The sequence below is a fragment of the Garra rufa genome, chromosome 3 (assembly GCF_049309525.1).
Source record: "Garra rufa chromosome 3, GarRuf1.0, whole genome shotgun sequence".
In the NCBI taxonomy this organism is placed as follows: domain Eukaryota; kingdom Metazoa; phylum Chordata; class Actinopteri; order Cypriniformes; family Cyprinidae; genus Garra; species Garra rufa.
Genome location: NC_133363.1, coordinates 65,192,182 through 65,217,316, shown reverse-complemented (window position 1 = coordinate 65,217,316; position 25,135 = coordinate 65,192,182). Strand labels below are relative to the sequence as shown.

General features: G+C 34.7%; 1 protein-coding gene across 1 annotated transcript; it reads right to left on the bottom strand.

Annotated features, from left to right (window-relative positions):
- Positions 1-214: 214 nt before the first annotated feature.
- Positions 215-24,918, bottom strand: LOC141331747 (adenylate cyclase type 4). Its single transcript, XM_073836777.1, has 25 exons — positions 24,397-24,918; positions 21,805-22,002; positions 21,560-21,721; positions 21,247-21,396; positions 19,599-19,744; positions 19,407-19,518; positions 19,174-19,301; positions 16,664-16,822; positions 16,428-16,581; positions 15,890-16,063; positions 15,767-15,792; positions 15,544-15,603; positions 15,411-15,471; positions 15,217-15,314; positions 14,639-14,723; positions 14,350-14,487; positions 11,328-11,408; positions 11,049-11,227; positions 10,509-10,593; positions 8,827-8,985; positions 6,785-6,934; positions 6,598-6,705; positions 6,398-6,512; positions 4,539-4,663; positions 215-668 (listed from the first exon to the last, which is right to left on the bottom strand). The coding sequence occupies exons 1-25, from the start codon at positions 24,916-24,918 to the stop codon at positions 534-536; spliced, it is 3,510 nt and encodes a 1,169-aa protein (XP_073692878.1). The 3' UTR covers positions 215-533.
- Positions 24,919-25,135: the final 217 nt, after the last annotated feature.

Sequence of the window (25,135 nt, the reverse complement as noted above, 5' to 3'; positions counted from 1 at the left end):
TAATTTTGTGAGAGTTAGCGACTTTATTTTCTACTCTACTTTCTTAGTCACAAATATGGTTACATTTTAAACATAAAAAAAAACAGCTTTTTATAAAACACTTTTTTAAAATAAATTTTATACATAACGTTATACGTTCTTTCCTTTCACATTTAACATACAAAATATTAAATACATATTAACAGCAATTAATAAATACACAGGTGAAGAAAAATACAAGAAATTCAATATAAAACTAAAGTCGTGGGAGTCTGGAAAATTAGAAAAGTTGGCAACTTTGCATTGTTTAAAAATATAGGTTAGCTTCATAAAGAAAAAACCTACTGAAAAAGAACAACAAATGCTAATCTTCCTTCATTTCTTAAAGTACTTGAATTGGTTAAATCTAAGTGCTAACTAGTTCAGTTCTCTGTAGGGTCACCACTAACTTTCACAGCAGACAGAGGATGTTTGGGTGAGTCTCCTTAGATGATACCGCAGAGGACCTAAGTGAAACACTCATCACAATCTCATCTCAACATGTCAGATGGATGTTAAGCGTTCTGGACTGAATGCTCGGTGTTGATGAAGTACGTGGTCAGCTGTCCTTTGCCCTTCACGTTGATCACTCCTCTCAGAGTCACACTGTGGCCCAGCATTTCAGCCACCTGCGCCGTCTCCTCTGTCACCTGAAAACAACATTCATCTGATGTCAGATCTGTATTTGTCTCATTGGACCCTACAAATTGATATTTACACCTGATACTGTTAAACCATACATCTTAAATGTGTTTCAACTTACTCTTAGACTTTTTAATTAAATGTTAAACAAGCTATTTTGATACTATGGATTTAAAAGACTTGACATGGATCACTCCAATGCAGTGTGGGCATCAGCAAAGCTTTATTGGGGCCTTGAGATGACTTAAAAGTTATTTGCTTTAAGTTGCAAATCTTTTGCGTTTCCTAGAGAAACTGCGATCTGTCATAAAAACACTGAAACATATTTATGTAAGCCTTTTATTTATTTTAGTTTCTCTGGGAGCTTACAGAAATTCTGAGAACAAATGCAAAATTCTCGGGGATGTAAAAGTTTGCAAACAACTGACAAATGTATTCCCTGAGAAGGGAATGAGATGCTGCGTCCTCTAGGGGTCGCTATGCTAGAGGAAACAGCTCAATGTTCCCTCGAAAGGGAACGTCTCAGGTTACGTAAGTAATTATGGTTCCCTGAGAAGGGAATGAGACACTGTGTCCTCTAGCATAGCGACCCCTAAAAGACAAGTTAAGAAAAATACAAGAAATTCAATATAAAACTAAAGTCATGTGGGACTTTAAATTATTTGCAAAAAATAGTTTCCAAATTATTAAAAAAAAATGCAAATTTCTCAGAACACAACATATCTGTGAACAAATGCACATTTCTTGGGGAATGCAAAAGTTTTGCAAGCAAATTCAAATTTCTCAGGAATGTAAACATTTTGCAAACAATTGACAATTTATTGTGGAATGCAAAAGCATTCAGGGAACTTATATGTTATCTTACAGAACTTTTGAGAACAAATGCAAATTTCTCAGGGATGTAAAAGTTTGCAAACAACTGACAAATGTATTTACAAACAAATACATATTTTTCAGAGAGTGCAAACTATTTTCAAAAATATTGAAATTGTCTCAGGTTACGTATGAAACCATGGTTCCCTGAGAAGGGAATGAGATGCTGCGTCCTCTACGGGTCGCTATGCTAGAGGAAACAGCTCAATATTCCCTCGAAAGGGAACGTCTCAGGTTACGTAAGTAATTATGGTTCCCTGAGAAGGGAATGAGACACTGTGTCCTCTAGCATAGCGACCCCTAAAAGACAAGTTAAGAAAAATACAAGAAATTCAATATAAAACTAAAGTCATGTGGGACTTTAAATTATTTGCAAAAAATAGTTTCCAAATTATTAAAAAAAAAATGCAAATTTCTCAGAACACAACATATCTGTGAACAAACGCACATTTCTTGGGGAATGCAAAAGTTTTGCAAGCAAATGCAAATTTCTCCGGAATGTAAACATTTTGCAAACAATTGACAATTTATTGTGGAATGCAAAAGCATTCAGGGAACTTATATGTTATCTTACAGAACTTTTGAGAACAAATGCAAATTTCTCAGGGATGTAAAAGTTTGCAAACAACTGACAAATGTATTTACAAACAAATACATATTTTTCAGAGAGTGCAAACTATTTTCAAAAATATTGAAATTGTCTCAGGTTACGTATGAAACCATGGTTCCCTGAGAAGGGAATGAGATGCTGCGTCCTCTAGGGGTCGCTATGCTAGAGGAAACGGTTCAATGTTCCCTCGAAAGGGAACGTCTCAGGTTACGTAAGCAATTATGGTTCCCTGAGAAGGGAATGAGACACTGTGTCCTCTAGCATAGTGACCCCTAAAAGACAAGTTAAGAAAAATACAAGAAATTCAATATAAAACTAAAGTTATGTGGGACTTTAAATTATTTGAAAAAAAAAATAGTTTCCAAATTATTAAAAAAAAATTCAAATTTCTCAGAACACAACATATCTGTGAACAAATACACATTTCTTGTGGAATGCAAAAGTTTTGCAAGCAAATGCAAATTTCTCAGGAACGTAAACATTTTGCAAACAATTGACAATTTATTGTGGAATGCAAAAGCATTGAGGGAACTTATATGTTATCTTACAGAACTTTTGAGAACAAATGCAAATTTCTCAGGGATGTAAAAGTTTGCAAACAACTGACAAATGTATTTACAAACAAATACATATTTTTCAGAGAGTGCAAACTATTTTCAAAAATATTGAAATTGTCTCAGGTTACGTATGAAACCATGGTTCCCTGAGAAGGGAATGAGATGCTGTGTCCTCTACGGGTCGCTATGCTAGAGGAAACAGCTCAATGTTCCCTCGAAAGGGAACGTCTCAGGTTACGTAAGTAATTATGGTTCCCTGAGAAGGGAATGAGACACTGTGTCCTCTAGCATAGCGACCCCTAAAAGACAAGTTAAGAAAAATACAAGAAATTCAATATAAAACTAAAGTCATGTGGGACTTTACATTATTTGAAAAAAATTGTTTACAAATTATTTAAAAAAAAAATGCACATTTCTCAGAACACAACATATCTGTGAACAAATGCACATTTCTTGGGGAATGCAAAAGTTTTGCAAGCAAATGCAAATTTCTCAGGAATGTAAACATTTTGCAATTTATTGTGGAATGCAAAAGCATTCAGGGAACTTATATGTTATCTTACAGAACTTTTGAGAACAAATGCAAATTTCTCAGGGAATGTAAAAGTTTGCAAACAACTGACAGTTTCAAAATATGCAAAAGTATTTGTGAACAAATGCAAATTTCTCAGAGGATGCAAAATATTTTTTTGAAATATTGAAATTGTCTCAGGTTACGTATGAAACCATGACCCCTAGAAGATGCAGTTCGATGTTCCCTCAAAAGGGAAATATAAAAACAGTGAAATAGTACATAACATATAATTACTCCCAACTCCTATTTCAATAACCAGTTTCTGAGGGAAATGTTTGCATTTGCAAAAGTTTTTTAAAAAAGGTTTTGAAACGCAAAAACAATGCAATATAAATATTAGTACAATATTAATCAATTAATCTAACTTTGTTAGAGTCACTTTTAAGCCTATTTTGTTATAATTATTTTCTATTCTACTTTCTTAGTCACAAAAAATGGTTACATATTAAACTGTTTTTTTTTTTTACAATATTATACACTTTTCACATTAAACATACTAAATATTAAATATATATTAACAACTATTAATAAGTGTACAAGTTATGGACAATACAAGAAATTCAATATGAAACTAAAGTCATGTGGGAGTTTGGAAAAATATTTGCAAAACGTTTTCTCAGAAAAACAAATGAACAAATGCATATTTCTTCGGGAAAACATAAGTAAAATTAAAATTTCTCAGGAATGTAAACGTTTTGCAAACAACTGACATTTTCTTGTGGAATGCAAAAGCATTTGCAAAAAATTTCTCAGCAAACAGCACCTTTTAAATGACCATATTAATCAATGACTTAAAGTGCTCTTTTGAAAAAATTATTAATGCTAAATAATTAAAATAAGTTTAAATGACTAAAAATTAAGATATTTATGGCAATTCTTTTTTCGTCCTGAAAAATCCTGGATATATGATGAAGCCTCATTATAAAATTGTGATGTCTAAATAGTATATTTATAAAAACCTTATAATTTCTACGCTAAGCTAAAATCTTTCTCCATAATCCTTGTGCGAAAAAAAAAATGAACAACTAGGAATGTCATGAGGCCTGTGAACATTTGCATGGACAATATGGAGTCAGAAAGCTTGAGAACCTCCGAGGTTCGCATCAATCTAAAATATTAAATGCAGTTTAATCAAACGACAGATTTTATTTATGTTCTTGTATAAATAATTAAACTGTCTGAGTTTGAGCTGCAGAAGATTTCTGAGGTTTACACAGAAATGCTTCCTTTAGTTCAGCCACAGACAGATTGTGAAGGCGCTCACCTGGATTTTATCTAAGACTCCAGTGCTGTCCATCCTGCTGGCCACGTTAACCGTGTTTCCCCAGATGTCATACTGAGGTTTATGAGCGCCGATGACGCCTGCGATCACAGGACCGTGATTTATACCTGAACACAACACCAACAACAAACACAAGTCAATTTATGTTAGATATTTTAGATATTTTATTCATGTTTCTGAAAGAAGTATTTTCTGCTCATCAAGACTGATCCAAAATACAGTAGAAAATTATGAAATATTATTACAATTTAAAATAACTGTTTTCGGTGTGAATATAGTGTAAAATGTTATTTATTCCTGCGAATCAAAGCTGAATTTTCAGCATCATTACTCCAGTCTTCAGTGTCACATGATCTTTTAGAAATCGTTCTAAAATACTGATACTGAACATCTCTGATTATTATAACTTTGGGGTAAGTAAGAAAAAAAAGATACTTTTATTCATCAAAAACACAATAAATTGATCAAAAGTGACAGTAAACGCATTTATAATATTACAAAAGATTTCTATTACAAATAAATGGTGTTCTTTTGAACTTCCTATCTATCTGTGAATCCTGAAAAATAAAATGTATGACAGTTTCTACAAAAGTATTTGTTTTCAACATTGCTAATAACCAGAAATGTTTGTTGAGCAGCAAGTCAGCTTATTACACTTAAAAATAAAGGCACTTCACGATATTTTTGTCTAAATACTTCTATAAAGAACCTTTAACATCTGAAGCACCTTTCTGTTTCACAAAAGATTCTTTGTAGCGAAAAAGGTTCTTTAGATTATAAAAAGGTAAGAAAGAGATGGTTCTTTGTGGAACCAAAAATGGTTCTTCTGTGGAACCTTTTAAAGCACCTTTATTTATAAGAGTCTAGAATCATGTGAAGGATCATGTGACACTGAAGACTGGCATAATGATAAAAATTCAGCTTTGATCACAGAAATAAATTACATTTTAATTGATACTTAACATAGAAAAACACTTTTTAAAATTGTAAAAATATTTCACTGTTTTTACTGTATTTTAAACAAATAAATAAAGCCTTGGTAAGCAGAAGAGATTGCAGAATCTTAAAGGCAGACACAGCAGGCAAAAACGCTGCTTTTTCATGCACCTATCAAGTTTGAGATTTTGGTCTTTTTGGTTTTTCATAAAGTGTTTTCTTTCAGACTAGCGGAAAGAAAATACCCCCAAAACACTGTTAAGTTGTCTCCTTTATAGCACTTTATCTATTTGTGTCAATAGATTTCAATTACAATACATATTTTTAAAGGCTGTTTTCTCAAAATGAGTTTTTTCTCCTACACTGAGCCATAAATCTCCACTTCAGTAGCACTTACACACACCACACTTTACATTTCTATTCCTGTCTATATCCTGAAGGTTTTTACAGAGGGGTTTGTTCATATATAATTTGCTTGATTTTATTATAAAAATATATAGTGTTTCCTGTCTGTTTTTTTTTTTTTTTTTTCCTGAATTATGTTGTGATGAAATGAGACCCAAAATCCCCTCTGGAAAAACATTTGACTCTAATATGTCAAAAAAAATAAAATAAAATAAATTAAACAAGAATTTTGAAACTGTTTCGATTTTTGTACTAGAAATGTATGCAAATTAGCGCATATTTAATTAAATAATGGATCATTTGCATATTTAAACCTAACATTTTAGAAAACTTGTAATACAAAAAAGTGTTTGCAATTATCAATGTGTAATCAATCAACTGAATAAGCAAAGTGATAACTATTAGTTCATTTTTTTACCCTATTCATCTGCAGTGTCTCACCTTCATCAATTAAATTTATTTAAATAAATTTAATTAAATGAATAATGTCTGTGTTATACCGATTCTCAGTTTAAAGCTGTTAAATGAATGCATGTTGATGTTTTCCAGTCTCCCCATCAGAGCGATGGCAAAGTCCAGCATGCTGCGGACATGACTGTAGGACGTGTCGCTGGTCTGTGAACGGAAACAACAGATCAAAACCCTCGCATGTGAATTTACATACATGCAAAACATGTCCTAAAACACACTAGTGCCTTACTTGTCTCTCCTCTGTTACGGAAGGTTTGGTCAGTCCAGCTGCCGCCATGTAGGTGCTGCCGATGGTCTTGATCTTTTCAACAGCGCTGAATTTGGGCTTGTTAAGGAGCTGTAAGAGAAGATTAGGAGGCAGGTGGGTTAAAACAGCCACAAACAGATGGACAAAAAGACATCGGAGGGACATCCACCTCATCAAAGTCTGAAATGATCTCGTTCAGGAAGCGAAGGCACTCCAGTCCGTCGTTGTTGACGCTGCTCTCGTTGTAAAACTCCTTGAAGAAATGCGGCACGGACGCGAACATCACGCAAACACACTCGCACGACTTACTGTACAAGTCCTGAAACACACACACAAACACAAACACAATCAGGATTATCACAGAAAACAAATTCACATCATATTTGATCCATCAGGCTTTAATGGCTCATATAGCCTGAAATAAATTCAGAGAATCAAGTACAGCCAAGCCGCTTCAGTCCAGTAAGTGTTTATCTGAAAATATTACTAGTTATTCTGATGTTTACTTATTTTAAAAGCTCTAAACACTTTACTGACTGATGTTTCAGTGCACTTCCTGCAAATATGGGACAAAATAATAGGTCTGTGCAGTTTCACATGGTTAGTGCAAATTGTCACATGACCAGATCAGTTTATGAGACGATGATGGTTGCATGAAAGCTCCAAAACGAGTATGTTAACATAAAGATATGACAAAGATTCTCTCTAATATGTTCAGTTTTGTTGAGTGTTGTCATAGGAGGAGTAAACATGTTGACGGTCACATTATTGACTGGTGGGACAACAGTGAACTTAGAAACACAATATAAATCCAATGCAGTCGTTAGTGAAGACTGCACTCAAATGTTGCAATGATAAAATATTGCTCTAAATCAAAAGTTCAAATGTTACAATGTCACAATATTCATGTTGCAATACTGTTAGCACTAATAGAACAACTTGATGATATATGTTACAATAAAGTAACGATTTTGAAAAATGTTGACGATTATATTTTCTTGCATAAATATGTTAATTTGGTATACACATTATCCCACTGGTCACAGTTGTGACCAACTATAAGACAATTTTTCAGACACTTTATTTTTAAAAAATTGCTAAAAATAAGTATTGAATTTTTCAAAGGGTTTCTAATGACAAATCAACTGGATATATTCATGTCTAGGAAAAAACTGGGATTAAATGGAATTCAATTAATAGAAATAAGTAAAGATTTGACAGCAAAAAGACTCAGAAGCAGTGTTGGGGTAATGCAAGTAACACAAGTTACGTAATAATATTACTTTTTCCAAGTAACTAGTAAAGTAACACATTACTTTTTAATTGACAAGAAAATATCTGAGTTACTTTTTCAAATAAGCAACGCCAGTTACTTTCCCCCCTCATTTATTGATTAAAAGCTCTCCTGTCTCCATGTTGAGAGAAATGAGTAAGATGTTCCTTTAGTTCTAGAATAAATGTGAACATGCATTAATTCATCTCACTCACTAAAAAACAGATACAGTGTTCTTCAAAATCAATAAAAACTGTGAAATTCAACACAAACCTGCGATAATTAAATAATAATACAAATATCCTTTATGCATTTAATCCCATTTTATTAACTGATGTCTTTGCTGCCGACCTTCGATGATCCAATTCATCCAAACTAATAAGCAGAAATTACTCAAGATAATTGAACATTTTTTTTTTTTTTTTTTTTTGCTGAAGAGTTGACTTTTTTCTTCTGTGGTCTACTGTACAGATGTCAGTTTACTTTTCTCTAAACCTGAGGCTTTTGCTGTGAAAAGGCTTTTACATTTGACAAAAATACAACTTTTTATATTAAAAACAAACAAGCAAGCCCTGCCCAGATTTAAAAAGTAACGCAAAAGTAACATAACGCATTACTTTGCATAAAAAGCAACTAAGTAACATAATTAGTTACTTTTTAGGGAGTAACTCAATATTGTAATGCATTACTTTTAAAAGTAACTTTCCCCAACACTGCGAAGAAGCACCAGCTGAAGGTGTACAATTTGTACAATTACAAAAAACAGCTTTCACTGGATTAAAAAACGAAAGAAGCATGGAGTGGATTGTGTGTGAAACAGACAAATTTTCATCTTGTTGATCATTTAGAGATATTTATGTATCAACATTCATAGATGTCAATAATATGCCTCTAGGTGGCGCAGTTGAGTCAAAGAGCCTCATGTGTGAGTGTTTGACCTGGTTCTGGATGTCTTTGCCGATGAAGAAGTCTGTGACGTGTTCCGGCAGTAAGTTCTGCAGCAGGAGTCTGTTGACGTTCTTGGTCGTCTCCATTTCCTCCGTCTCTTTCTTAAAACACTTCTCCAGCAGGAACTCTGTCCGAGTGCCCAACTCGTCCTGAATTGTATTAAATATACACACAGATTGATCAAATGACACCGGCTGAATTATGTTAAAGACACATCTCCTATATGTCATCTTTGAGAAAACATGAAAAAGATATGCATTTGAGAAACGTTCCACTAAAATTATCTTGTGGATTTGTTATTTTGAGGTGTAAAACTAAAGTGTCACCTTATTATCATCATCATACCACTAAAGAAATTATTAATATATATTTTCAATTAGTTTTTATTTTATATTTTCCATTTTTATTGTAACTTTAAAGTTTAATTTGTTGTCTTTTCATCATTTCTTTTTTTAAAATGTTAAGTACATCCCTAGTGAGAAAAGAAAATACTAAAATACATTTGTAATACATTTATTTTGTGCTAAGTATATTACTAAACATTATATATATATTTATGTGCTTAATAAAAATTCAATTCTTAATTTTGTACTTAATGCACTTTAATTGTGCCCAACTAAAGATATACTTCAGAATATCTGATTGTGCTGAAGTGAAACTATTGCAAATATATTTCAGGTACACTTTAAAGACTATAAGGTCCTGCAATCCTTATTAATACTGATATTAAAACACATTTCAAGGATAATATTAAGAAATGTGTATTGTGGAGTAAAAAAAAACTCCAAAGAAAGTTTAATTATAATTATATATCAGTAAGTCTTAAATTATATGTTAATAAATGTATTAATGGTTTTGAAGTATACTTAGTATGAAATAAATCTATTTTAAATAAATCACGTCAAAGAGTTTTTTCTTTTAAATTAGGGATATAGTTTTTATTCATTTTCATTTTCAGTTTCAGTTTAGTTTATTTCAGTTCTAACTGTTATTTTAGTACATCAGGTTAAACTAAATAAAATTTAGAAATGTTCCCTTTGCAATTGGCTGCAATAAAATAATGTTTTATATATTTTAATTCAGTGAACATTTATTTTAATTGTAAAAACATATTGTATAATAATAAATCTTCATATATTGGCTCTGCTATCTAGTGTAAATTTTGTATAATTGATATACTATTATTAGAATTTATGTTCTACATTCTGTGGCTCTCAAAATATGTATATAATACAACTTTTAGTTTTACTTCTGATTAAACTAACTAAAATTAGAAATGTTGCAACTAGCTGAAACAGAAAGTTTTTCTATTTACATTCATTTTTTATTTCTAGTAATGAAAATGTTTTTTAATGGTTTTATTTTACCTTTAGATGACTATAAACAAGTTGAAGATTATCCTGTCATCAGCTGATCAGCATATCTCAGTAAATATGATATAACTTTATTTATAATGTGTGAATCAGTTGCAGTAACACCCATTATTCGTGACAGCTAAAGGAGGCAACGCCAATTTAAAGACAAAAACTACAATGTTTAGGGAAGTGGTTAGTCATCTGGACAAGTTACGTTTTGTAAACATCCCTATTACTGAATATATCATGTAAAACACACTAATAACCACACACACACACACACACACACACACACACACACACACACATACTCTTACCTGTCGCACAAGAATAAGGGAAATAATGTAGAAAATGACCAGCCAAATGCCAGACATGATTTTGGGCTCCTTAAGAACTCCCGGCCTAAAACACACACACACACACACACACACACACACACACACACACACACACACACACACACACACACACACACACACACACACACACACAAACACACACACACACAAACACACACACACACACACACACACACACACACACACACACACACACACACACACACACACACACAAACACACACACACACACACACAAACACACACACACACACACACACACACACACACACACACACACACACACACACACACACACACACACAAACACAGTAAAATATTATGATAAATATACATTTCTGCTCAATTTATTTAAATTATACAACAAGCACAGTGTTTCTGGCACATGTTAGTGTTGCAATGCAAAAGAAACTTAGAAACAGCATCTGGACAAAGTCAAAAAATCAATACTGACTCGATTTAACGCTTGCAATAAAAATAAACTTTCTAGCATCTTACGTGCTGTTGCCGTTGTAGAGCTGTCTCATGTAGCAGTCAGATCGCGGAGCATAAACATGCAAGAAGAGCGCGAGATAAACCACCACAGCGAGAGTCAGGAGGAAGACTTTAACAGACACGCTCACACGAATGAACACAATCACGCCCAGCATCGCCAACAGACAGCAGTACAGATAATACTGCACACAAACACACAAAAGACAACATAACGTCATATTGTCAATACTAATGTAAATTATCATCTCTAGTGATCATTTATAATATAAGCTAAAAGCTTACCGGGACAGTGTAGAGATGTAGACTGTTCAGTACTGTTGCATTGTGGGAAACATTTAAACAGTTATCACCTGGAATAAAAACCTAGAAAACAAAGGGATAAAAGTCAAGACCTAAACAGATATAAAGAGAGAGTATCATTTGTGTTTGTGTGTGTGCATGTGGCATTATTATAATTATTATTCATTAACAATTTAAAATAACAACAACAGTTATTATTATTATTGTTCAAACTGATTAGATTCCTAAATACTTCACATGTAGACATTTATTGTGCTTAAAAACAATACATTTGATCTTAATCGAGCAGTTGTTAGAACAACAAAAGATTAAGCCAAAGTTCTTAAGCGTCAAGTGTAACACAAATTTTGTGCTATATATATATATATATATATATATATATATATATATATATATATATATATATATATATTACCAAGTTTGTATGAAAAAACTTTTGATTTAACTTAAAGGTTAACAAACATCAATCAGCATTTAAGACAAGGCAGTCCTGATGGATAGGGTAAAAAAATTAAATAATATATAACTAACAGATAATGACCATACTTTTCTCAGTTGATTAATTGAAACTTTATTTGTAATTATAAGTTTTTGTAAACGATATGTTTAAATGTGCAAATGAACTGGCTAAAGCCTTATTTAAAATTATTGTTTAATTATGTTGACATATTAGAGTTGAAGGTTTTTACAGAGGGGATTTTGGATTTCTCTTTTTATTGCTGCATAAATCACAAAATACGATCAATAGCCAAAAAACATACATTTTCACCATGTTTTTAGAAATAAATGTTGTATAAGTTCAGATGAAAGACATATCAACAAACCCCTCAGTAAAAACTTTCAGACTATAGAGAGGAATAAAACTGCTAAGTTTGGTGTTTGTAAATGCTGCTGATATGGAGATACCAACTAAAATGGCCTTTAGAGATATCTATTGTAATTACAATCTATAGATGCAAATATATAAAGTGTAATTAAAAATAATATGATATATCAACAAAACCTTAAACAAAAACTTTGAGAAAATGTAAAGGAATAAAACTGCTAAGTTTGGTGTTTGTAAGTGATACTGAAGTGGAGAAACAAACTAATTTTGAGGAAACAGCCTTTAGAGATATGTATTGTAACTGAAATCTACAGATGCATAAAGTGTGATAAAAAATAAGGCAAATAATATATCAACAAACCCTTCTACAACAACTTTGAGAATATAGAGAGGAATAAAAATGTTAAGTTTGGTGTTTGTAAGTGCTGCTGAAGTGGAGAAATTTTTTTTTTCAGGAAACGGCCTTTAGAGATATCAATTGTAATTGAAATCTCCAACGGGGAAAGATAAAGTGCAACTAAAAATAAGGCAAATGGTATAAAAACTTCTATAAAAACGTTGAGAATATGGAGAGGAATAAAACTGCTAAGTTTGGTGTTTGTAAGTGCTGCTGAAGTGAAGAAGAAAATAATAATTTTGAGTAAATGGCCTTTAGAGATATGTATTGTAACTAAAATATACAGATGCGAAAAGATAAAGTGCAATAAAAATTAAGGCAAATGACATATTAACAAACCCTTCTATATAAGCTTTAAGAATATGAAGAGGAATAAAACGGCTAAGTTTGGTGTTTGTAAGTGCTGCCAAAATGGAGATACAAATTAAAATGTCCTTTAGAGATATCTATTGTAACTGAAATCTACAGACACAAACAGATAAAGGGCAATAAAAAACAAAGCAATTAATATATCAACAAACCCTTCAATAACAACTTTGAGAATATAAAGAGGAATAAAACTGCTAAGTTTGGTGTTTATAAGTGCTGCTGAAGTGGAGATACAAATTAAAATTACGTTTAGAGATATCTATTGTAATTGAAATCTACTGACACAAAAAGATAAAGTGCTATAAAACATAAGGCAAATTATATATAAACAAACACTTTTTGAGAATATAGAGAGGAGTAAAACTGCTAAGTTTGGTGTTTGTAAGTGCTGCTGAAGTGGAGAAACCAACTCATTTTGAGGAAACAGCCTTTAGAGATATGTATTGTAATTGAAATCTACAGATGTGAAAAGATAAAGTGCAATCAAAAATAAAGCAAATAATATATCAACAAACCCTTCAAGAAAAACTTTGAGAATATAAAGAGGAATAAAACTGCTAAGTTTGGTGTTTGTTAGTACAGCTGAAGTGGAGATACAAACTCATTTTGAGGAAACAGCCTTTAGAGATATGTATTGTAACTGAAATCTACAGATGTGAAAAGATAAAGTGCAATCAAAAATAAGGCAAATAATATATCAACAAACCCTTCAAGAAAAACTTTGAGAATATAAAGAGGAATAAAACTGCTAAGTTTGGTGTTTATAAGTGCTGCTGAAGTGGAGATACAAATTAAAATGACGTTTAGAGATATCTATTGTAATTGAAATCTACTGACACAAAAAGATAAAGTGCTATAAAACATAAGGCAAATTATATATAAACAAACACTTTGATAAAAATTTTGAGAATATAGAGAGGAATAAAACTGCTAAGTTTGGTGTCTGTAAGTGCTGCTGAAGTGGAGAAACAAACTCAATTTGAGGAAACAGCCTTTAGAGATATGTATTGTAACTGAAATCTACAGATGTGAAAAGATAAAGTGCAATCAAAAATAAGGCAAATAATATATCAATAAACCCTTCAAGAAGAACTTTGAGAATATAAAGAGGAATAAAACTGCTAAGTTTGGTGTTTGTAAGTACAGCTGAAGTGGAGATCAGAACTCATTTTGAGAAAACCTCCTTATATGCATAGAGATATGTATCACAATATCGCATATAGATAAAGACCGTTATTATAAACACTTAAATGTGTATGTTGGATGTTTTCCTTCCACCAGTCTGAAAAAAACATGCAGCACTACCAACATGTCTCTGTGGAATATAATCTGCTTTTGCAGTGTAAAGACAGACAAACAGTCCCGTCAGTTATGAGCTGATGTTTGTGCAGATGTTTCTCATGTTGACTCACTATGTTGAGCACTGCCATGAGCAGCGTGATGAGCACACAGAGTAACACCAGCAGCAGCCGCAATGCCGCCCTGGCGGCTCCACCATCAAACAGCGTTGAGACCCAGCGGATGCTGTGGGGAATCTTAGAGCGCCAGCGCTGACACACAAACACATATTACTTCAGAATAATTACATAACACCCTTTTGTTTGTTCTATTAACACATTCTTTATAATAAGGAAGTATTAACTAATTTTTAACCAATTAATTTTCTTAAAATACACACATATATAAGATATGTAGTCATACCTTTAGGAATTTAGTGAAGACCACAAGCATAATCAGTATTTGGACAGGGAAGGTGGCACCGTATGACACTGCAAGTGCAAAGTTTCTGTATGTGCACAAAGAGAAAGAGAGAGATTTAGAAAAATATTTGAACATTTAGAAAAATGCTTTCAAACTGCTCCTTAATGTCTTAATGTGTGTGACGAAATAAATAACAGGCAATGTGCATTGTGTTAAAACTAACATGAAGCCTGTTGTAATCTGAACTTTGCCAAAAATGCAGATCAGAAAACAGACGTAAAATTATTTAATTTCAGGATATTTAACAAGAAGAAACGTTTTAATCATTATTGATTGGTAAAAAGTGTCTCTGTACAACAGGTGGCTGGAGCAGCTGAAAATACAATTGATTTATAATTTGATATACAGATTTTACGTTTAATATTTATAATAATAATAATAATGAATATAATAAATAATACAATTTTATTATTTCAGTAATTTTAATTATCACAACATGCAGATAAACAGTTTCAGTAAGTCTTTCATTTAAAATTTAAAATTTAATTTTAAATGTATTAATTTTAATATTTACTCACTTTTGCGAGGTCAGCATCTGAACCACAAAAACAGAGATGAAGATGACGGCCAAACATATGACAGAGTGATGAAGCCCCTGGAATTCGCTTAACGAATACTGACACAAACACACACAGTTAGAAATCATCTAAATCAAAAACAATTTAAAGAAACATGTGCGTTTAAATGGTTTAAATGAATCAATAATGCACACCTGTTTCTCCAGCTGAAAAGTATTAAAAAGCAACGTCACGCTGTTCAGCTTCGTGCGTCTCCTAAACAATGAAAAATATTATTTTATGACTCATTTACTCTGAAAATTGTAGATTCATGAATGGTTCGCTCACCCTTCGTTTTCCAGAGAGTCTAATGAGTCCATCAGTCCGTTTTCCAGAACTTGTGAAGATCTGAGAAAAGCAAAACAAATTGGAATTGCAAAATTTTCACACTAGAGAACCAAATTCAGACCACATTTACATGAATGGCTGATCCATTTCAAGTTCAAAGTACTGTACTTTGTTTGGTACTTTTATATCACTAAAAATTAAAGAGTAAACTTTTCATTTTTACCTTGGAGTGGTGAACTCTTGGATCTCCTGTTGATGAGAAAATAAACAAAAGACAAGAATTAATATGTGCCATTTTTCAACAGTGATTCTGCATGATTGGACAGTGATTATGATTGACACTGACTGTGGCCGGCTGTGGTTGGCTGATGCCGCTGTCAGTGGGCGGGGCTGCGAGTGAACCTTCTGGTTTGTTGAGTTCAGAAAACGGATTGACAACCATCCAGGACTTCATGTACTGCGACATCCGAACCGACGCACGCAGCTTCTGACGGTTCGCGAGTTTGTTGTCCACCTTCAGCTCATTAGGCTGAGACGCATGAAAACACAAAGAAAATAACACTTTTATTCATCAAGGACACATTAAATTGATCAAACGCGACAGTAAACATTTATAATGTTACGAAAGATTTCTATTTCAAGTAAATGCTGTTCTTTTGAACTTTGTTCATCTGTGAATCCTGAAAAATAAATCATGATTTTTTTTTACAAAAATATTGGGCAGCACAACTGTTCAACATTGATAATAATCAGAAATGTTTCTTGAGGAGCAAAACAGCATATTAGAATGATTTCTGAAGGGTCATGTGATGCCTGATCAAGATTTCACAAACGTGAAAAAGGTAGATACACAAAATGATGATATAATGATTAATGATAATCACCGTAGGCATTGTACTGGAGTTTTCTGTATTGGGATCGATGACCAGAAATGTTCTCCTTCCCTTCAAAGTGGAATTGCGACTCCCACCGTTTCCCTCCTCGACCTGGTATTTCCCGTCCAGGTGAGCGAGCGTCTCCTCTGTGATGTGGACCCTCCTGTGAGGAACCATCATCATCATCAGAACCGTTGCTAATAATACTACGGTAATCAGACATGAAGAGTGTAAATGTGTGGTACCCAGGCAGTCCTCCAGACTCCATGTGATTGGCTAGAGTCACGTCATCTGACCAGACGTCATACTGCCACTTCTGAAGACCGATCACGCCGCACAGGACGTTACCCGTGTGGACGCCAACACGCATGTTGATGTTCACATCCGTCGCCTCCCTCAGCTTACTGCAGGGGTCAAAGGTCAAAAAAATAACCTCACTTTAAGATCAGAAACTTTGTTGTGAAAAAAATGAATCAAATTAAAACTAATAAATAAATAAGGGGCCAAGCACACCAGAGGCAAAATGAGGAGCTAAGCATGGTATAAAGCATCGGAATTTAATCAAAAGTTATTAGCATTTTTGGAAATGTCATTATTAATGGTTAATGGCTTAATATGAATGGTTTATTACTTTTGACCCATAGGCGTGCTGTTACCAAACTTATGTGGCATGGTCAGTGTGAGGTGACAATGGCCTAGATGCAGTTTGCCATCATTCCAGCAAATTTGTTGATGCGCTACTTGGCAACGGTTTGGTCAATCAAAAAGCGTTTGATAACTTTTTGTCAGGAAAGTCTGAAGATGATCTGAGTCAAATTTGGTAAAAATCGGACTAATGCTATAGGAGGAGTTCCAAAAAGTATGTTTTCAACATTAATCAAAATGGTGGACAGGAAGTTGGCTGAATATTGGAAAAAAATGGTATCTGTATTTTCAGCATGACCTAGTTTACTCAAATGGTATTAGCGTTTTTGCAATTTCAACTTTTGTCCACAAAGTGGCACTGCTGTTAAACGTTTTAAGTATCATCAGGGCATGATGCCGAAGACACATGCCAAGTTTATTAGCTATACGCCCATACTTTCGTAAAATGTAGCATTTTATGACAACCTTCAAAATGGCCTACACCCAAAATGGCTGACATGGGAAAATTGGGTACGGTTTGACTTGGTCTGCGCCACCAAATCTAAAGAAGCCAGTTTTGTGATGGCCAAACCATTCAGAAGTTATAAGCTATTTATTTTAATATCTCTTGACCACTAGGTGGCACAGCGCCAAAACTGTACAAGTAGCCTCAGGTCATGCTTGTTAGAACACACACCAAATTTGGTCTCAATATGACAAAGCATCGAAGAGATATAGCCCGAGGTCTCATTCGAGCTGTTCATCAAATTCATTTGTGCAGTTTTCGAAAATGGATGGGTCTATCAAAAAGCTTTTGATAAGTTTTTGCCAGCAAGTTTTGAAGATGATCTGAGCCAAATTTTGGTGAAAATCAGACAAACCGTCTAGGATGAGTTAGAAAAAGTAGGTTTTACATACTATTAAAAATAGCAATTACGATTCTGAAATGTTGGTGTTCATTCAACTCGGCATAAACCAAGGATTTCAGAGGAAAAAAGGAAAAATTCTTCTAGAATATAGACCAGGGGTGCCCAATCCTGTTCCTGGAGATCTATCATCCAACAAAGTTCAGCTCCAACCCTGATCGAACACACGTGAACCAGCTAATTATTCTCTTAAGCCGAGTTCAGACTGCATGATTTTAGCCCCGATTTTGACTCGCCGACAGGTTTTGAGAAATCGCCGACAAATGCCCGAAATCACAGGCAAATCAGTGCTCGTTCACGTGAGTGACAATCACACACTGTGAACTATCAAAGACGCCATCTGAGAGAATCTCCGACGTGTCACCGACACCAGTGAGATATTTGGCATGCTAAATATCTGGACCTGTCGGCGATTCAAAATCATGCCGTGTGAAAGGTGATCTGACTGAAAATCACATCGGCGATTACCTACAGCCAATGAGACAGCAACATCCAGGCCAGCGGGAAGTTAGGGGAGGAGTTACGAAGGTATAGACCACAATATCAACAAGAATAGTTTCGGATTTTTTTCTTTTCGCTGCAAATGAGTGCACATGCTATTTGTATGACAAGCTTCTTGCGGGCTACCATTTTTTTATAATAATACCAGTCTCACGTGAGAACTTGCATGCCTGACCTCGCGTTGTTTCCATGTCACTTCTCGCGCGTGTTTGGTTGTGAGACGTAGTTTGCGGACCGGGACAAAGTTGTCGGCGATTCTTCCTATTGTAAAGTCATGCAGTGTGAAACCCCCTGTCGCCGATCCATCGTGTGGCGTGAACACAGCAGTGACGGAATGCTACCCCAGATAGTCATGCAGTGTGAAAACATCTGTGACGCGATTGCTTTGAAAATCGTGCAGTCTGAACTCGGCATTAGGTAGCACTTGATAATTACAGAAACTGTGTTGGAGCAGGGCTGGAACTAAAGTCTGCAGGTAGGTAGATCTCCAGGAACAGGATTGGGCAGCCCTGATCTAGACCATATGTGAGTGAAATTTTGGAAAAGAGGTGGTGCTACAGAGTTTGAGTCAGAGACTCCAAACTTGCTATAGTTAAAGTTGAGACTGTCCTGTATCAGCGTGCCAAATTACACAACTTTCCAGCAAGTGGTTCAATGGGATGCCAAAGACTCAAAAGTGGAAGAAACAGAAGACTCAGACTCACTTTATGGCTGTGCACATGTCCAGACCCATCTGAACGCAGTTGCGAGCGTGAATAGAGATCCGATCAGGAAGACCAGACACGCAGTAATAACAGTCGCCCAGGATTTTAATCCGCAAACAGCCGTTCTTCTACAGAGAGAGAGAGAGAGAGAGAGAGAGAGAGAGAGAAATGAGAAAGATTTGAGTACATAAACACAGGAGAAACAGCAGATTCTAACGCAGATTCTAGCTCACCTTAGCGATGTCGTCAAAGCGGCCGAAGAGTTTGTTGAGGACGGCGACAAGCTCCTCAGGTGTGCATGTGCTGGACAGGTGCGTGAAGCCCACGATATCAGCATACAGGATACTGCAGACCAGAATGATAACTTTAATAAACTATAATCACTGTCTGTGTGTGTGTTTTAATGTGTGTGTTTATGGTCTCACCTGATGTCTTTGTGCTGTCGTACATAGAGACTGTGAAAGTTTGGTCGGTTCTCTTCTGCGCTGCATTTTGCAGATAGACGCTTGACAATTTCCGTCTTCAGCTCCATGGCGATGTACCGTGGCAGCACTGACAGCAGGAGATGCTCCTGGAGGGTTAACCGGTTAGACATTACACTAGTTAACCCCTTAAGTGTCAAAAAGGGCTTGGCACTCTTTTTTTCTATCACGTATTTTAGTAATCATCATAAATTATATATAATTTGAAAGCTTAAAACCTCAAAATTCATCCATTTTAAAATCGGGCATTGTGTTACCATGGAAATTGTAGTTTAAAATCTTTCCGCGGTCTCCTCCCCCTTAGTGGGTGGAGTCAGGTGTCATATTACAAAGTGTATTGTGGTCTTTTAGAATCAAAAATTGTATAATCTTGACAAAATACATATTGTCTGAAGATTCCATATTTGCTGGTTATTTTGTGATAGAAGTAATAACAGAGAAACTTAGACATTTGTAACTAAAAAATGCTTCAAAAAAAGTTTGGATGGCACCCGGTGGCTGATTGTGGTATAACTCCCTAAATAAAATCTCACAGGAACCTCAATTTTTTATATCAACTTCAAATTTGGAACATCACTAATTTAAGCATACGGCTTTAATTTTGTAGCAATTTTGGTTATAAAAATATTTAGTAAAATATTTATTTTATATTTAAAAAATGGTACAATGCATTTACTTTACAGGTAATTTAAACATATATAGCTTTTTGATACTTTCATATTTTGAAATGATTCTACAGTAATCTGCACATTGTCTTCATAAAAAACAGTCTGATTTTAGGTCTGTATTTCAAAGCGTTTAAAAATTATAACAATTTACGTTTGGATAGTGCACTTTCACGTCTATGTTCAAAAATAGGAAGTGACACTTAAAGGGTTAAAGACTATTGCATATAAGAAAAAAGCCAGGAGTCTTACATACTTAATGTCATAAACTGGCATATAGTTTGCTATATGCCAGTTTATGACACATACTATACTTATTTTACAGTACATCAAAAGTGGCTCACTTGTGCTTGTTTTAGTCAAATATAGTACATGCAATGTGGTACAATCAAACAAAATTGATTTAAAAAAGTAAAAAAAAGAAAAATAGTTTAAAAATAATTTAAAAATCTTAAATAATAATAACAATACTACTACTACAACTACTACTACTAATAATAATAAAATGTATTTGTGACCCTGGATCACAAAACCAGTCAAGTTAAGTAGCCCGGGTATATTTGTAGCAATAGCCAAAAATACATTGCATTGGGTCAAAATGATAGATTTTTCTTTCATGCCAAAATCCTTAGAATATTAAATAAAGATCTTGTTCCATGAAGATATTTCGTAAATTTCCTGGCATAAATATATCAAAACCTAATTTGTGATTTGTAATATGCATATCTAAGAACTTCATTTGGACAACTTTAAAGGCATTTTTATCAATATTTAGATTTTTTGCACCCTCAGATTCCAGATTTTCAAATATGGTCCTATCCTAACAAGCATATTTATTCAGCTTTCAGATGATGAATAAATCTCAATTTTAGAAAATTGACCCTTATGACTGGTTTTGCAATCAGGAAACATCTGTAAAACTCTACCTGGTCACGTTTCTGTTTGGCTTGCGTGGCACGGTTTCTGCTGAAATCTTCCCGTTTCTTGCTGGACTTCCTGTGAGCGTGTTCAGTGTGCCACAGGTGAAACACACCCACAGCGTTAATGCACAAGAACAGCACTGCGTTCGCCACCAGCTGACACACAGAAAGAGGTTTTGAATACATTTGGTGGCAGGAAAATCATCTGGCGTCAGCAGACGGCCTCCGCTGCTCACCATTTACATTTAACATTTCCTCTGACCAGCCATCAAAGATGTGTGTGTGTGTGTGTGTGTGTGTATAAATGTAAGAGTGTTACCTGCACAGCAAGGTCTTGTGTCTCAGGGCTGGTGACGGACACATACACACTGATGACGACAATGTGACAAACACTGGTTCCGATACCAAAGCTCAGAGCCCATGAGAGCGGGAGAGGAAGAACCGTATAAACAGACAGTGACAGGAAGAGGAAGAATGCAACCTGACAAAGAAAAACAACCATATTACAGCCTAAAATCAGCATTTGTATAAATTTCTAAAATCTAATGAGTGTCATCTGCTGACCTGCTCCCAGGCCGTGACGACGCCTCCGGTGAAGATGAAGACGAAGGCGACGATGAAGAGCATGGACCAGATGAAGAGCGCGAGAGGCGTTTCTCCTCGTCGAACCACCGGCAAACACGGCAAACACACCAGAAGAGACACGCAAACACACACCACCACACACACCACTGCAAACGCTGCCACGTGAACGCTCAGGCTCTGGACGAGACAAATATTTCAACAAATCTACATTTAGACAATGATTTACAAACATCACACACACCTGCTGGAAAATACTTCAGCCACAAATGAGAATTCACTAAGTATTCTCAGGCCATCTGAGTTTAGGATGAGTTTGTTTCTTCATCAGATCTGCAGGAATGCGTCATTGCATCACTAGCTGTGTTTTCCATTAGAGATTTTCACAAAACTTTGGCGCTATTTTATAAATGTCGATAAAACATTGTCAACGTTATACGACTGAAACGTAATTTTTTCCTCTCACGATAAGCCATGGCAATGGATTTTTGTGGAATTTTGGCTATATTTAATCCAATGTGACCTGTAAATGCAAAAAAAAAAAAACCTGTTTCTACTGCTGTTTTGCTAAATATTCCATTTTCGAATTGCTTTGAATCTTTTTTGCCATATATGGGAATTTTCCATTTCTATAAGATGTATTTTTACAATTTAAAGGGTAATGGAAACCAAGCTAGAGTCTCACCAATGGATCCTCTCCAGTGAATGGGTGCCGTCAGAATGAGAGTCCAAATAGCTGATAAAAGCATCACAATAATCCATAATAACACTTCTTCCAGTGAAAAAAATCTATCTTCTGTTGTCTCTCACATCAAAATTTTGGATAGTTTTGGTTTGTAAGCAGCACTTAATCTGTGCAGATTTCTCTCCTGATTCAGCCCAGACTACTTTTTCACTGGAGGAAGTGTTATTATGGCATTACAAACTTGTATTTTTATTAAAAATGTCTTAATGATTTGTTTCAGCTTTTGTCTTCTCAAGATGTGAACTGATGGACTGGAGTGGTGTGGATTACTTGTGGATTATTGTGATGTTTTTATCAGCAGTTTGGACTTTCATTCTGACGGCACCCATTCACTGCAGAGGATCCATTGGTGAGACAGTGATGGAATCACACATTTCTACAAATCTGATGAAGAAACAAACTCATCTAAATCTTTGATGGCCTGAGGGTAAACACATTTTACTCAAATTAAAATTTTTGGCTGAACAATTTCTTTAATATGTATAGACCAATTCATAGTAGATGCCACAGTTACGTCACTTTCAGCTGTGCGAATAGCGAAAGGCCGGAAAACACTGGTAACAAGTGGAGTGAAATTGGTAAAATCTATGGAATAAGAGGAAAAAATAATATTTTTGTGCCTTTTGATGCCAGAATCAGAATGCAAAAACATTTTTTTCATAGAAAACTGTCATCAAATACACCATTTGAAGTTCAAATGTTTAAACGCATAGTCTATGGATGAAAACAGCTACTTTTTAACTGATTAATTTACTTTTAAAGAATACATTTGATTTAAACAATATGCCTACATAATATTCAGACCTACAGTTACAGCATGACATAATATTATTTCATAGAGGTCAAACGATGTATCGGCTTTGCCGATTAATCGGCACCGATAGTTAATTGCCGGAACTATCGGTTATCGTCAAAAATCCATGCCGATAAACTTTCGGGTTGCTCCGTTGCTAGAGTGCCTGAAAAAGTCCTCATTATACATGTATGTAATTTTAATACTGAAGCCTTTGAGTAGATATTTAAAGATGGTCATCTTTAGCCTTATTGTTGATGTAATAATAACACTTTACAATATGATATGTAACAATGTTACAATTTAGAATATTAGTATTGTTCCTTGTTAGAGTGTGATAATTTCTTAAATTTTTTGTTGCTTTTGTTAACAACAATGAACAATGAACCAACTGTAATTATCAATATATAATTAATATTAATAATAATATTAATATTTTTATTCATTTATAAAATAATGAATATTAAAATAGGAAATCACTATTTATTTTCGATTCAGTAGCCTTTTTAAAATCGGTTGATTAATCGGTATCGGCCAGCATGGTCCATCCCAGTTATCGGTATCGGTAAAATCCAGTATCGGTTGACCTCTATTATTTTAAACCTATTACTATTAACATTTTACATAACATTTATTTTATCTCACAATTCTTACTTTTTTCTTACAAATGCAAGTTTATATCTCCTAGTTCGGACTTTATAACTCGATTCAACTCAACAATAGTGAGTTTATCGATTCTCAGGGGAAAAAAGCTAGAGCCGAGGGGAAAAGAGAGAATGACGAGTTGTTTTTTCTTATCATAATTGTGAGATTTAATCTCAGAATTTTGAGAATAAAGTCAGAATTTTGAAATTTCAAAAATTCAAATTTACCTTTTTATTCCAAGGCTCCATACACTGCTACTTGAAAACTATTATTTTTAATTGGCTAGGAATGTTTTTTTTCTAGCAGGGATGTACATAAAATGATGCATTTTTTGCAAACAACAAGATGAAAAACCAATAAGTGTGTCCATCACCAAACATTCGGCTCTTACCCTGCCAGTGGAGGGGATGATGATGATGATGGTCACGCAGAAGAGGATCGCCAGCACTACTCCAGACACCAGCAGCGGCGTCTCCTCCAGACAGCGGAGACACGCCATGTTCACCACTCGGAAACAGGAACACACGCCTCGGCCGGATCTCCGATGGGATTCGACAGGTTCATCATTCACTATAAACCTGCTGCGAGAGTTTTGCGAAACCTCAGTGGGAGCATTGGAAGTCCTTGAGGTCTCAGATAGCGTCGCCAAACTGCGTCTCCTGTCAGTGGCATCAAGTTCAGTCCAATCTGTGGAAGTCCCAGGGATGTTCCGAGAAGAAGTGCTATTGGTAAGTGCATTTTTGGTGCGATTATTGTGTTCCTCGTCAGGATTGGGAACGCTGCCGTTGAGGGATGCGGGAGAGTTGCTAAGATGGTTCTCATCCTTCAATGACGTACGTGGTTTCAGAGGTTCGGGGACGTTCCCGCACCTGGCGACACCCAGCTCGATGTAAACCTTTGAGTTGTCCAACATGCCCGACTTCTGACCGCCTTGGATTTTTTAAATGTTTTCTGTTTCTGCAGTTTCAGCAAGATGCCACTTTGCAAACTCAATATACACCAATAAATAATGTCTGCTATGGATGTGTTAAAAGTTGAGACCAATGTTTTTAGAGTTTTCAGAGCTCCTCAAGCTCAAGTCGCTTGAAGTAAATCCATGTAGGGAAGCTGTCTGATTTTTTTTATCCGTT

Coding starts and splice junctions, on each gene's coding strand:
- LOC141331747 (XM_073836777.1), bottom strand. CDS start 24,918: ATGTTGGACAACTCAAAGGTTTACATCGAGCTGGGTGTCGCCAGGTGC. Junction 11,409..14,349: donor TCATGGCAGTGCTCAACATA/GTGAGTCAACAT, acceptor TTTGTTTTCTAG/GTTTTTATTCCAGGTGATAA. Junction 8,986..10,508: donor CCCTTATTCTTGTGCGACAG/GTAAGAGTATGT, acceptor AATACAATTCAG/GACGAGTTGGGCACTCGGAC.